The 12,252-nt window shown below is 42.5% G+C and overlaps 7 protein-coding genes across 10 annotated transcripts; 4 read left to right on the top strand and 3 right to left on the bottom strand.

Moving 5' to 3' along the window:
- The first annotated feature begins 307 nt into the window (after positions 1-307).
- Positions 308-3,080, top strand: LOC115624131 (dynein regulatory complex protein 11). The gene is made up of 5 exons (XM_030518727.1): positions 308-1,141; positions 1,246-1,646; positions 1,710-2,618; positions 2,677-2,847; positions 2,906-3,080. Exons 1-5 carry the CDS (start codon positions 308-310, stop codon positions 3,078-3,080), a joined length of 2,490 nt encoding a protein of 829 aa, XP_030374587.1.
- On the bottom strand, positions 2,860-4,142 carry LOC115624132 (U6 snRNA phosphodiesterase). Its single transcript, XM_030518728.1, has 4 exons — positions 4,067-4,142; positions 3,675-4,013; positions 3,266-3,616; positions 2,860-2,993 (listed from the first exon to the last, which is right to left on the bottom strand). Exons 1-3 carry the CDS (start codon positions 4,138-4,140, stop codon positions 3,274-3,276), a joined length of 756 nt encoding a protein of 251 aa, XP_030374588.1. The 5' UTR covers positions 4,141-4,142; the 3' UTR covers positions 2,860-2,993; positions 3,266-3,273.
- Positions 4,143-4,244: 102 nt separating this feature from the next.
- On the top strand, positions 4,245-5,042 carry LOC115624140 (rRNA-processing protein FCF1 homolog). Its single transcript, XM_030518736.1, has 2 exons — positions 4,245-4,345; positions 4,408-5,042. Exons 1-2 carry the CDS (start codon positions 4,343-4,345, stop codon positions 5,005-5,007), a joined length of 603 nt encoding a protein of 200 aa, XP_030374596.1. The 5' UTR covers positions 4,245-4,342; the 3' UTR covers positions 5,008-5,042.
- A 505-nt stretch (positions 5,043-5,547) lies between these two features.
- Positions 5,548-7,387, top strand: LOC115623492 (metaxin-1 homolog). Of its 3 annotated transcripts, XR_003995409.1 has the most exons (6): positions 5,548-5,751; positions 5,858-6,004; positions 6,152-6,430; positions 6,489-6,884; positions 6,940-7,036; positions 7,097-7,162. XR_003995409.1 is itself a non-coding variant. In XM_030517865.1 (5 exons), exons 1-5 carry the CDS (start codon positions 5,671-5,673, stop codon positions 7,169-7,171), a joined length of 978 nt encoding a protein of 325 aa, XP_030373725.1. In that variant the 5' UTR covers positions 5,551-5,670; the 3' UTR covers positions 7,172-7,387. The 3 variants fall into 3 exon arrangements, 2 of the variants coding, with proteins under 2 accessions (XP_030373725.1, XP_030373726.1); XM_030517865.1 differs by lacking the exon at positions 6,940-7,036 and having other exon boundaries at positions 5,551-5,751; positions 7,097-7,387; XM_030517866.1 differs by lacking the exon at positions 6,940-7,036 and having other exon boundaries at positions 5,673-5,751; positions 5,824-6,004; positions 7,097-7,387.
- Positions 7,388-7,418: 31 nt separating this feature from the next.
- LOC115623493 (methyl-CpG-binding domain protein 2) lies at positions 7,419-9,276 on the bottom strand. Of its 2 annotated transcripts, XM_030517867.1 has the most exons (3): positions 9,065-9,276; positions 8,536-8,874; positions 7,419-8,227 (listed from the first exon to the last, which is right to left on the bottom strand). In XM_030517867.1, exons 1-3 carry the CDS (start codon positions 9,202-9,204, stop codon positions 7,744-7,746), a joined length of 963 nt encoding a protein of 320 aa, XP_030373727.1. In that variant the 5' UTR covers positions 9,205-9,276; the 3' UTR covers positions 7,419-7,743. The 2 variants fall into 2 exon arrangements, with proteins under 2 accessions (XP_030373727.1, XP_030373729.1); XM_030517869.1 differs by lacking the exon at positions 8,536-8,874.
- Positions 9,277-9,365: 89 nt separating this feature from the next.
- Positions 9,366-11,428, top strand: LOC115623398 (actin-related protein 5). The gene has a single exon (XM_030517707.1). The coding sequence runs from the start codon at positions 9,426-9,428 to the stop codon at positions 11,370-11,372; it is 1,947 nt and encodes a 648-aa protein (XP_030373567.1). The 5' UTR covers positions 9,366-9,425; the 3' UTR covers positions 11,373-11,428.
- LOC115623399 (proteasome assembly chaperone 2) lies at positions 11,319-12,187 on the bottom strand. The gene has a single exon (XM_030517708.1). It carries the CDS (start codon positions 12,161-12,163, stop codon positions 11,417-11,419), a length of 747 nt encoding a protein of 248 aa, XP_030373568.1. The 5' UTR covers positions 12,164-12,187; the 3' UTR covers positions 11,319-11,416.
- Between the last annotated feature and the right edge of the window lie 65 nt (positions 12,188-12,252).

Consider the following 12,252-nt stretch of genomic DNA (forward strand, 5'->3'; position numbering starts at 1 on the left):
CCACTGAATAAGACAAAACCATTTGTTTGCCAAGAAGTTTTCGGGGAGAAACTACAAATTAGTCATCATAAGTTAGAAAAAGTACTTCTAAAATCCGAAAGTACAAGAGTAATTATATTTATAAAGAACACTTAAATTAAATTATAAGTACGTTTTCCATTATGTTTTGTTATCCAAAACAAATATGTAAATAACCATGGCATTCCTAACGTTTTTGAAACCAAGACAACGGCGGTTTGTATTTTCCGCACGATGATTTGTTTACCACTATTTTTGGAAAGAGTTAAAAAGAAAACCACCCAATCCCATGTCGAGCACATATTACAATGAGATTTGGCATCAAGTGCAGCATGAATTTGAGCTTCTCTCGACCATCGACTATGAACGTCAGCATCAGGATGTCGAGACTACGGTAGCCACCATTAATGCCGCCACTGGCTCTGTAGCTGCCGAGGCCGATGCCAAAGCTGTGCTTCAGGACAGTCTTTACGAGTTCTATTTACGTTACATTTGCCTCTGCAATCGCCTGGAGGATGTCTATGACAAGATGATTCAGCCACAGAAGCGGATTTTGGTGCGCAAATTACTGGACGCCTGTCTGGGACGTGTTGTGGAGCTAAAGCATGATCTGGTTAATATCGATCTAATGGAGTTTAGTTACAACGACGACGTGGTCGAACGTTTGCGTTTGACTCCCATGGAGACGGAGTTGCGAATACCGCGCTATTTTTTAAGGGAACGTCAGGAGGAATTGGAACAGCGTAACAAAACAATGCATGAAATATTGGTGAAGTTGGGCTGGTTGGAGGAGCATCCGTTGGATGAGCCTTTGACGACTGAAATCGAGGCGATTCGACTGCTGCAAATGCATGAGAGAGCACGGCAGGGTCGTCTGCGTGCACATTTCATGAAAGAGATACGAATGCTGAAAGAGAAGGGCAAGTCGGAGGAGCGTAGCGAAAAGGAACGCACAGATTCGGGCCTCATGGCGGCCATGAAAATACAGAAAATGTGGCGTGGACATACAGCACGACGAATAACACGACGTCGCAAGATGGATGAGATGATTTTAATTGGCATGTTGCCGCCACCAGCGGCTGTGGTAAAAGAGCGTGCCGAGAAGCTGGAGAAGCTCAATGAGGTGAGAACTGATTATCATTCGATTCATTTTCCAGAGCGAAAAATGTCCCACAGTAAAGAAATCTCAATTCTTTTACAAATACTTTTTTTAAACAGATCTACGAGCGTCGCTATGTGGCGCAAAAAACCTATGAAGCTCAATATGAAGCGCGCATGCGCACAGTGCAGGAGGAGATTAAGCAGAAACATGGCGCCACTATGAAAGAGGACATAGCTGATGAGATACGTGCTTGGATCAAGGACTGTTATGACAAGACGGGAAAGTTGCCTGACTTTCCATCAGAAGATCAAGGCGGTTCTCTGCATATATTCAGCAGACCAGGCACAGAGAGCGAGCACAGTCGCTCCTCAGCCCGTTCCTCAAAGGAGTCGCGCAAGACCAAGGATAAGTCAAAGTCGCCGGCACGTAGCGGCGACCTAAACATCAATGAGAATCAGGAGGAAGATGTCAGCTTTCAACCGGCACCGTCCGTTTGTCTCCCCGACATTAGAGCGGAAATTGAACTGTTAGTAAAAGTCCCATCTTTTTCGCCTTTGTAAAATTTGCTTTAAATCTGGTCTCATTACAGTTTTAATGAAACCTGGCGGGACAAAGACGAAGCTGGAGTCTTAAGTCAAGCTGCCTATGAGGATATGATTTACAATGAGAAGTATCAGGAAGTCGAGCTTGAATTTCGACGTGCTGTGGACGATGTGATGCGCCAGGAACTCGAGCTATTGCAAACCGCTGTAGGCAAAAAGATTAAGAAGAGTAGCAAAAAGACGCGACGTTCGGGAAAAAAGAGCAAAAAGAAGAAGGAAAAGGATTTGACACCAGATCGCACCACAGAATCTTTATATGAGGAGCTTGTTACCAATGGTATAATACGCAAATATCCCGAATTAAAACTAACCCAATTTCTAGGCGACAAAGCGTTAACGGCACGCAACGGAATAAATCCTTCACCGGGCGATATACGCCAGATTCTGACAGAATACTGCATTCTACCATTGGGTTCTGAAGCGATTCACAATAACACACCACTGATACGTTCTATATTGCTGGCTGGTCCTCGAGGATCGGGCAAAAAAGCTCTGCTTCATGCCATTTGCACGGAGGTTGGCGCAGTGCTCTTCGATCTGACACCAGCAAATATAGTGGGAAAATATCCGGGAAAATCTGGCTTAATTATGCTGATACATCTGGTGTTGAAAGTGTCGCGTTTGCTGCAACCCGCTGTCATATACATGGGTGATGCAGAGCGACCCTTTATGAAGAAGATCCCAAAAACTGATCGCACTGATCCAAAACGTTTGAAAAAAGATTTGCCGAAATTGATTAAGAATATACAGCCAGAGGACCGCGTAGTTTTTATTGGAACTTCCAATTTACCATGGGAGGCGGATCAGAAAATGCTACAGCAAACATATAATCGTTTTATCTACATACCTCGACCGGATTATGGCGTTATGTCGTTTGCCTGGAAGACACTTTTGCAGTGCGTCCTCTACAATTGGGCATTCCTTTTGAATATTGCTAACTTTTCCTCTTTATAGCGAGTACTCCGGCGGTCTATCAACCTTGGATACGAGTGTGATGGCTAAAATATCCGATGGCTATACAATAGGTAGCATTGATGCTTGCCTCAAGGAGGTGATGACGTGCAAGCGCAAGCTGCAGCTGCGCACTCAGCCCTTAACTCACGCGGAGCTAATAAATGTGCTTTGGTACGCATATCGTTATGTTAACTTAATTGTTTATTTTGTTTATTTTGTTCTTTGACAGCGCACGCGACCCGGTTTACCGCGAGGAGGAGGAAGCTTTCGAATCGTGGTGGTCGAAAACGCCACTCGGCCGGCGACGTCAACGATATCTAGAATTGGAAGAAGAGCGCATGTTAGAGGAGCAAGCCCAGGCAGCTAAACAGGGCAATGGAAATAAGAAGAAAGGAGCCAACTGAACCCTTTTTACTGGTTTTCATAGCTCCGTTGTGTCAGAATTTTAACATAAACGTCTTCTTGTAGACGTGGAAATCATACAATTTGATATTTCAATTAATAATAATAATATTATGGTATGAAGGGCCAGATAGAAATAGTTCTAGTTGGAAGGTTTTATTTAAAATAATTATAATTGCATACTTACGCCTAAACTTAAGATAAGTTAAGCCTGAAAATAAACTCCTTATTCCCACACTTGCAGTGCAGCTTATTGACAGTTAATTGCAAAGCTTCCTGTTCGTTCAGTAGTTGCTGAAGTTCTTCCAATTTTTTACGCATCAATGTCTCCTCATTGCCCACACACCACAGCAGACTTATGTGAAAGGAAGGATCGGCATAGAACTGTGGCAAACCAAAGTCACGCATCACCCCGTCGATGGGCCTTAGTAGTGCGTGCATTTTATTTGAATAAACGGCATCCAGTTGCACGGCTAGAAACGTGCGAGTTCGCTCCTCATTGGTGTAGATTTTCAAATCATGTAGCGTGCCGCTAAAGCTGTAAATTTAACACATTATATGCGATTGATTCAACAAATTCATTCGGTTTCATTTACCCAACGCAATTCCTCAGTGCTTGTTGCAGGGAACTGGCAAAGACATCGATTTGATGGTATTGTAGCACAACAGTTTTGCTTAAACTAAGATGAAGTGAAGCGCTAGCTTTTAATTCAACCATTGAAGCCATTTTCGAAATGGTTTCCAGTTGAAAGTCCTCCAGTTGGTCGTTACATTCTAAAGCCGACACGTATACATGAGTTGCCCAATTACCGCGCTCATGCTTGAAAGTGCGAATACGTCCGCCGTGCTGGGTAGGGTCATCAATTAGGTCGTCTTCCTCCACGCATTTGGGTTGTTTAACACCCAACAAAGTCAAAGCAGTAGGAAGCGCTGGTCTAAATTTTAAAATGTGCTATAAAGCGGTGTAGAGGCGTCCTTATTATCTTACCTCTTTCTTGGTATGCTTAAATCCTCTTCTTCGCATTCGGAGCTTGTGCTGCTGCCGTAGTCAACAAGAGCCATTCTGAGCGCGGCTTAAAACGATCGCTACGAACGCCGGTAATAATGTTTGTTATGGTTTAGTGCTGTAAAATGTAAGTTATAGTACTGTATAATGCTAAAGAAGACCGATAACAGCAACACGTGCGGCTCCACAAAACATATGTTCACGCATTGTGCTTAATGGTATTTTGTTGTTTATAGTCGAGTAACTCTAAAAATAAGAATGGTGGGTGTTAAATGTTTCTGTATAGCTTCAAATATAAATTCTTTTACATACGTTTTACACAGGGCAAGCAAAAGAAGACCAAGAAAATTCAAAAACAGAGAAACGCACAACTTAAGCGACTGATGAAGCCAACTGACTCACGCATCAAGGAAGAGCTACGCAAAAAACGCAAGAAACCCACTGATCCGCATTCAATTAATTTGCACAATGCACCGCAACAGAGCTCGGCACTTTTCTTCCAGTATAATACACAATTGGGACCACCTTACCACATAATTCTCGATACGAACTTCATTAACTTCAGCATAAAATCAAAACTTGATATAGTCCAGAGCATGATGGACTGTCTTTATGCCAAGTGCATACCCTATATATCAGACTGTGTGCGTGCCGAACTCGAGAAGCTGGGTAATAAATACAAACTGGCGCTGCGCATTATTTCTGACCCTCGGTTCGAACGTTTGCCTTGCCTGCACAAAGGTGAATATGCCGACGACTGTATTGTGGAGCGTGTTCGTCAGCATAAGTGTTATATTGTAGCCACTAATGATAAAGATTTGAAAAATCGCATACGCAAAATACCAGGTGTGCCTATCATGTATGTGGCAGCGCATAAATATGCGATTGAACGGATGCCCGAAGCCTATGGAGTAAAATCATGAATATACAATAGAATAAAACATTAAAAACAAAGCGATTCTCGTGTTTGCTAATGTGTGCCGATGCAATCGGCCGTCAGCATTTAGTGTGCATGGGGGGCGCTATTAATGTACTAAAGTTTAGTTTCGGCATATACATATGTACATACATATGTACGTATGCTTTTATTAATTCGCTCCGTCTGGTAATTTTAATATATCGCAGAATTAAAAACGCAACATATCCTTTCTTTGTTAAGAAACTCTACAATAATAGTCGGACTGGTTCGCTATGCCAGGCCGCAAGGACACACATACAAGTATATACTATGTGAATTAATTAGAAATATAACAAGTATATATTTCTTTTTTTCGACGGTTAAAAATTCAAAAAATTTAGAGTCTTCCTTTTATAATTTGGGTGATAAACCATTTAATTTATTTAATAAATATGAAATTGTTTGGTTCTACTGAAATATTTACTTGAACATTTTGAAAACATGATATCGATGTAGGCATCGAATAAAAAATCTGGCAACACAAACAGAGTACTATCGAGACCTACTTATCAGTATCTTAAAGTAGTCGGCGCTGACAAATTTCGGCACATATTTTTTGATTGAATCTTTTGAAGCTACAATGCAATTGCACTGTTAGACCAACTTGAAGTACAAACGATACAAAACAATGCAACTGGGCGCCATGCTGCATGTGTACAAAGGGGAGTGGGGGCTGCCGTCCATAGATTTTGAATGCTTGCGTGCCTTGGTAAGTTTGGGAGACGAATTCAGTTGCATCATACTCGAGCACGCTTTTTTTTTTATCACTAAATTAAACTAGTGTAATTGGTCATAACTTTGTGAAATATCTGTAGTGTTTGTTGCGCTTCACCCGTTGCCCCATGGGCGTACAGACGAACACAAACCCCTTGCGATCTGGCGCCGGAAAGCTACCGTACCTACAGATTGGCAATGAGAAGTTCGTTGGATATAGGCAAATAAAACGAGTGCTGGATGTTGAGGTAAGTGAACGTGAAAAAAAAAGAAAAAGCCGGCAGCATAAAGCAACGACAGCATCGGGTGAATAAACTTGTCAGCTATTTATAGCCAACAATTTGATTTTTAAGTGCAAGAATTCCGCATTACTTTTGTGTCGTTATATTTTTCAGGGTTACCCGATTGATGCGCATTTAAACACAAAACAAAAATTTCTTTCCGCATCGTACGCCAATTGGGTTTTCACAAATCTGCATGCCTATTACCATTACTTTGTGTTCGGCGAAGCCAACAATTATGATACCACAACCCGAGGTCTCTATGCCAAACGCACGCCATTCCCCTTCAACTTCTACTACCCCTCTACGTATCAACGTGAGGCATGTGATGTGTTGCAGGTCCTCGGTGGTTTTGATATCAACGACAAGGTGGAAAACCACGAAGCAGACTTTGTGAGCATTATTTTGAGTAATTAAAGTAGTTGTTTAAATTAACAACCTATATTTATAGCTTACCAGCAACGCTAAAAAATGCGTAAACCTACTCTCCCGGAAATTGGGGCGTAAAGTCTGGTTCTTTGGCGATTCCTATAGTGAATTCGATGCTATTGTCTACAGCTATCTTGCATTAATCTTCAAAATAACACTGCCAAACAATCCGCTGCAGAATCATATAAAAGGCTGTCAGAATCTGGTGAATTTCATCAATCGCATTACAAAGGACATTTTCCGGAATGAAGGTTACAGTTCCACAAAGCTGGCGAAGTCTACGGATAGCTCAGATGCGGCACTGACACCATCTGAGCGCAAATTTCTGGAATCCGAGTTGAATACCAAAGTCGCGGCTGGCATTGGAGCCATGCTGGCCATGGGTGCTTTTGCTGCATGGCGTGGCATTTGCAATCAGGTGCGTGATATTATTTCGACAAAATTGAACTCTTTTTATTTTGTTTGTTTGTTAGTATTGGTGCCATCTATTTCTTTGGCTACAACAATTTTTTTAAATTGTAGAATTCTAGTTTTTAAGTGCAACCAAATTAATAAATTCGAAATTCAAAGGTAAAAGTTTTAATTGATTTAAAATTTCATCTACCCTGTTTACACCTCTTCTAATTGCAGTTAACAACGCGTTCATCTACGGATTACGATGGCATTGACTATGAGGATGATGAAATTGAAGACGGCATGGAATAGTTTATATAAATATATATTTTAGATGTATATTTTTAAAAGTTTAAAACCAGACGACGCCCATCTTTACAAACACTGTCATAAATGTCCAGAAGAGCTCAGCGATTCAGGTACATCAATACATCCATATTAATACAAATATTGTTTAAATGAATCGACTTGAGCCCCTTTCATTAGCTATTGAACATTAAATTTATGTATCAGTTACATAGAACCCAATTCACCAAAGCTAAGTATAAGCAGACAGTGGTTTTTAACATTTTTGGCTTTTGTTGGTTACGTACAACTTTATTAAAATCTAAACTAAGCCTAAATTTAAAATTATAATTTACAAAGCGGCAACATTTATACACTTAATAATTGTAAATAATTGCTCCTCCAAGGTTCATTTTCATTTAGTTTGTAAATTAAACGGCTCCGTTTTTGTTTTGTATGGAAGGAAAGAAAATGTTGCCCCTTTTTTACGAATGGAAGTGAACATAATTGTCACGTATAAATAGAGATGTTTGTATGTATAATATGAATATGAGTAAACTGTAATGGAATTGCTGGATCGTGTGCCGACATCTTGGCATTCAGGTCTTGAGAGCATCCTGTAGTTTTCGCCGCGCCACACTCACCCTATCCTCTTGCTTTCGTATGTCATCTTCTGATATGATGACCGCATGCATCAGAGGCTGTTCGGGATTCATGAATGCCATGGCATTTTTCGTCAAATCAGCCTTTGCGGATGTCTGGCCATGGACGCCAGCATTAAGGACATGCAGCGCCGTTGCTACTGATTGCAACACAGTCTGTTCGTTGACATTGGGGCCGACGGTGCGTATCGTTTTGGGCAGTGTTATATCGTCCAGTTCCTCACCGGTGTCGTGACATGCACGCAGACGCTCCAAGCGTTTCTCCCAGAACAACTGTTTGGGCTTCTCCTGTCCACCATGCTTGGCATCGTGCTTTACTTTGCTGGGCTCGTGATTGCGGATTACAGTGACGGGCTGTTTAAAAATCGACGCGGTTTGCCGTATCGGCGGCACCAGAGAGACATCTGTACGTAAGGCGCGACTGTAAGATAAGGTTGAGTTGATCAAAATTCCAGCACCTTACAGAGACGCGAACACATAGAAGAACACACAACGCTCATAAAATACATGCACTAAATCTTGATTTAAAGTATTTCAGAAATAGACAACAATAGACAGGAGTTACAGCAATGCTAGCCAATTTCATTTTGCCAATGCCAATATTAAGTTTTTTTTTTTGCAGATTTGATATTCCAATTTTGAGTTGCTGTTGTATACCCCTCCAGTATAAACAAAAGACGCGCATGCAAGAAGCTATGGAGTTTGCGAGCCATCGGCTTGTGGCTCTACCTGAATTCAAGTTGTTGGCGAAGATTTGCGCTTGCTGTTGCCGTTGTTGCTGCTGTTGCCGGTGATGTAGACGTTAGAGATGCTGTTGTAGTCGCAATAGTATTGTTGTTATTGCTGCCTTGGGTTCTAAATTTACGTTTTAGTGCGTTGGGGGCACACCCAACACCAGTGCTACTAATAATTGTGCCGGATGCATTGCAGCGATATAGCGATATTGAGGGCGATGGCAAATGATGCTGCAGCATTTTGCCAGATTGAAAATCAAAGTTGCTAATATCGATCACATCGCCCAATTGACGTGCCAATTGTGGCTTGGTTTCTATTTTTTTTCCTGTTGGACTGTGAACAGACACGGAAGGTGGAGGTGGGGGGTTGTTGATTGTGTGATGGGAGGAATTGGTGACCACAAAGTAAGTAGTGAATATATATTGGCACGTGCATTATTTGTATACATGTGGGTGTGTGGTAGTTTTGTTTACGTTAATTGGCACGCTCGATTTGTTTGCTTAAAAAGCCATCATTTTGTTACCTGTAATAATAGACGTCAACTTTTCCTGATCCCGCAGAGATTCCAGACTTTCTGAGCACCTCTTCGCGTTGCCATCCCTTTGGTAATGCCGCGCAATCTACACGTTTGCGCTCGATTGTGACGCTGGGATTCATTTGCATTCTTAATTTACAATTTTTTCCTGCTGCTTCTCTCTGTTTTTCCCTTACGATTTACAAATATGCGTCTTCTCAATCTTTTAACTTACTCGATACTTGCCTTTAAGTACTCTGTTTTTTGAATTCTGTCGGGCAACACTGCAGTTATTAATGCGTTATTCAACACAACCACACGCAACTGTCCGCCAAATCCCTTAATTAGGAGATTATTATTTTAATGAACAATGACAGCAAAAGAACGTGTTTTAATTATCGACAACGGATCGTATGAGTGTCGTGTAGGTTGGAATGACATAAGTGTACCCGAACTGCGTTTTCGCAACGTTCTGACAAAACCACGCAAAGACCGAAAGAAGGACAATCAGCCCGGGATTGGTGATGGTGCAACAACAATGGGAAACGAAACGCCGGCAGAAATACAAGTGGGCAATGATATTACCAATATTGAAGCAGTTCGTGCTCATCTAAAATCTCCATTTGAGCGCAATGTCATAACGAACTGGAATCACCAGGAGCAGATACTGGACTATATATTCTCCAAAATGGGCTTCGAAGCCGAACCGAATATTGGGAATCCTATAGTGTTCACTGAGGCGTTGGCCAACCCCAATGTTTGCCGTCAGCAGATGAACGAGCTGCTATTTGAATGCTATGGAGTTCCTTCTCTTACCTATGGCATTGATGCCCTTTACAGCTGGCACCACTTTCAGCATGAACGTGGAAAGGTGGCAGATGCGTTAATTATATCGTTTGGTTATAGCACCACACACGTTATACCTGTTCTGGATGGGAAGCTGCAAATGCAACATGTGCGTCGATTAAATGTTGGTGGCTATCATATAATTACGTTTCTATTCCGCTTGATGCAAATGAAATATCCAGTGCATCTAAATGCCATCACAATAAGTCGGATGGAGAAACTGGTGCATGAGCACTGCCACATAGCAATTGATTATAAGGAGGAGTTGTTGAAGTGGGCCCATGTTGACTATTACGATGCGCAGATTATGAAGATACAATTACCTTACAATCCGGTAACGGCCACCAATGCGCTGCTAACGGCTGAACAAAAGCAGGAAAAGCGTCGGGAGCTGGCCATGCGCTTACTGGAGATGAAGAATCGCAGGGAAAACGAAAAGTTACAGGAAGATGAGCAACAATTGCAGCTGCTGAAAAAGTTAAGACAACTTTATGAGCAGCAGAAAGAACAGAAATTTGAGCGGGCTCTGGAACAGCAACAAATAGAAAATTTAGAGGAGTTGGACAAACTAATTAGCACAGTGAGTGGACGAATTACGCGCATCAAGGAGCGAGCAGTTTCTTCACCGCGACCCAACAAACAAGTCGACAAAATGGCCAAACCACCGGAAGGTATGGACCAGGCACAATGGCTGTCGGAGCTTCGAGAAAAGCGGGAGGAGCTGATACGTCGCAAGCAGGCGCGGCAGCAAAAACGCCAGGAGTTAGCCAAAAGGCACACGTTGGCGGCACAAGAACGCATGCGTATTATTTCGACGCTGGCACGTTGCGAAAAACGACGCAAAGCTAATGGTGATGAGGAAGATGACGGGTTTGGTATGAATGATGATGATTGGGATGTGTACAAACGTATAAACCGACATAACGATGACAGCGACTCAGATGCCGAGAGCGAACAGCTTATCGAGTATGAGAAGATCCTTAATCATTACGATGCCAATATTGACGAAGGAGGGGCGGCATCTAAGGCCCTAACAGCTGCAGAAAATTATCAATTACACTTTGGTGTGGAGGCCATACGTGTGCCGGAGGTTCTCTTCCAGCCCAGCATGATTGGTAGCAGTGAAGCAGGTCTGGCTGAACTTATAGCCTTTGTGCTGAAATTCTTTACGGCCTCGGAGCAGCAACGTATGGTCGAGCATGTCTATTTAACCGGCGGATGTGCACAATTTCGTGGACTCAAGGAGCGACTGGCCAAGGAGCTGCTAGAACTAAGACCATTCCAATCCCATTTCGCCATTTTCGAATCCGATAATCACACATTGGGCGCTTGGTTGGGGGCTTTAGTGCAGGCGAATGAGTCAAGTTTTAACGAAATTTTAACCACACGTCAGGATTATGAGGAGCACGGCTGCGAATATTTTAAAGAGCACAATGCGAGCAACATATATTATCCTACACCAAAAGATTAGCTTTTTGTTTAATCTGTCCACACAAAAATATATATAAATTTAAATTAAAACAGCAACTCTGTGACATCATTGCCAAAGAGTAGGTTCCAGGACTTGGGCACAGTCAGCTTGAATCCACCATCGCCGCTGCCGCGCAGCTGGAGGAAATCGTCGCACAATTCATTCAGCTCGCGCACAATCAGCGAAGCATCCGTGCTGTTGTCCCCTTCGAGTAAATAACGGAATAACAGCATAACCGGCACATTTTGTTGCTCAAAAGCTTTGTACAGCTGTAAGCCGTTGCCACCACCGTAAATAAGATCCCCAGTGTGCTCCTTCCATTGGACGACTGCGGAATTGTTGAGCTGTGTGGCGTGTTCTAACTTAAATCGGTCACTAGCACGGTAGGCATATGGGGAGCTCTCGATGACACGTCGCTCGAATCCAAAACTGCCGCTTAGGATTACAACTCGTCGTGCATCCTTCAGAAGATCAACTAATTCACGCTGAAAACTAGAGACATGGCGCGATACGAATGGAGCACGAAATTGTACTACCAACAGTTTATCTTCAGAGCCCTCGTAAAGTTCGCAGGAGGCCACACGATCGTCTGGCTCGTGCTGATAAGCCGAAGGCCCGTGCACAGGAATCAGAGCGGGATGTGATAAACTGCCAATGCGACGCAGCTGTTTGGAGGCAATCAGCAGATCACAGGCCAATTGTGCGGCATTTCCAACGCAAATGCTGGGTATTATCACGGTATAGTTTTCTACATTGAGCTTAGTTAGCTCTTTATTTTTCAAGAACAACATTTCTAACTCCTGCCACTGACTACTAAAAATATGAAAGTAATGTAGCAGTGCTCGAAAATTTGAATCAACAGAAGGCCTACTCAGTATCG

The sequence above is a fragment of the Scaptodrosophila lebanonensis genome, unplaced genomic scaffold, assembly GCF_003285725.1.
Source record: "Scaptodrosophila lebanonensis strain 11010-0011.00,11010-0021.00 unplaced genomic scaffold, SlebRS2 tig00000053-arrow-pilon, whole genome shotgun sequence".
NCBI classification, from domain to species: Eukaryota; Metazoa; Arthropoda; class Insecta; order Diptera; family Drosophilidae; genus Scaptodrosophila; species Scaptodrosophila lebanonensis.

Coding starts and splice junctions, on each gene's coding strand:
- LOC115623492 (XM_030517865.1), top strand. CDS start 5,671: ATGCAACTGGGCGCCATGCTGCATGTGTACAAAGGGGAGTGGGGGCTG. Junction 5,752..5,857: donor TTGAATGCTTGCGTGCCTTG/GTAAGTTTGGGA, acceptor AAATATCTGTAG/TGTTTGTTGCGCTTCACCCG. Junction 6,431..6,488: donor AAAACCACGAAGCAGACTTT/GTGAGCATTATT, acceptor CTATATTTATAG/CTTACCAGCAACGCTAAAAA.
- LOC115623493 (XM_030517867.1), bottom strand. CDS start 9,204: ATGCAAATGAATCCCAGCGTCACAATCGAGCGCAAACGTGTAGATTGC. Junction 8,875..9,064: donor GTTGACGTCTATTATTACAG/GTAACAAAATGA, acceptor GTCTGTTCACAG/TCCAACAGGAAAAAAAATAG. Junction 8,228..8,535: donor CGCCAACAACTTGAATTCAG/GTAGAGCCACAA, acceptor CTTATCTTACAG/TCGCGCCTTACGTACAGATG.
- LOC115623398 (XM_030517707.1), top strand. CDS start 9,426: ATGACAGCAAAAGAACGTGTTTTAATTATCGACAACGGATCGTATGAG.
- LOC115623399 (XM_030517708.1), bottom strand. CDS start 12,163: ATGTTGTTCTTGAAAAATAAAGAGCTAACTAAGCTCAATGTAGAAAAC.
- LOC115624131 (XM_030518727.1), top strand. CDS start 308: ATGTCGAGCACATATTACAATGAGATTTGGCATCAAGTGCAGCATGAA. Junction 1,142..1,245: donor AGCTGGAGAAGCTCAATGAG/GTGAGAACTGAT, acceptor CAGATCTACGAG/CGTCGCTATGTGGCGCAAAA. Junction 2,848..2,905: donor GAGCTAATAAATGTGCTTTG/GTACGCATATCG, acceptor GTTCTTTGACAG/CGCACGCGACCCGGTTTACC.
- LOC115624132 (XM_030518728.1), bottom strand. CDS start 4,140: ATGGCTCTTGTTGACTACGGCAGCAGCACAAGCTCCGAATGCGAAGAA. Junction 4,014..4,066: donor TTAAGCATACCAAGAAAGAG/GTAAGATAATAA, acceptor TTTAAAATTTAG/ACCAGCGCTTCCTACTGCTT. Junction 3,617..3,674: donor GCACTGAGGAATTGCGTTGG/GTAAATGAAACC, acceptor TTAAATTTACAG/CTTTAGCGGCACGCTACATG.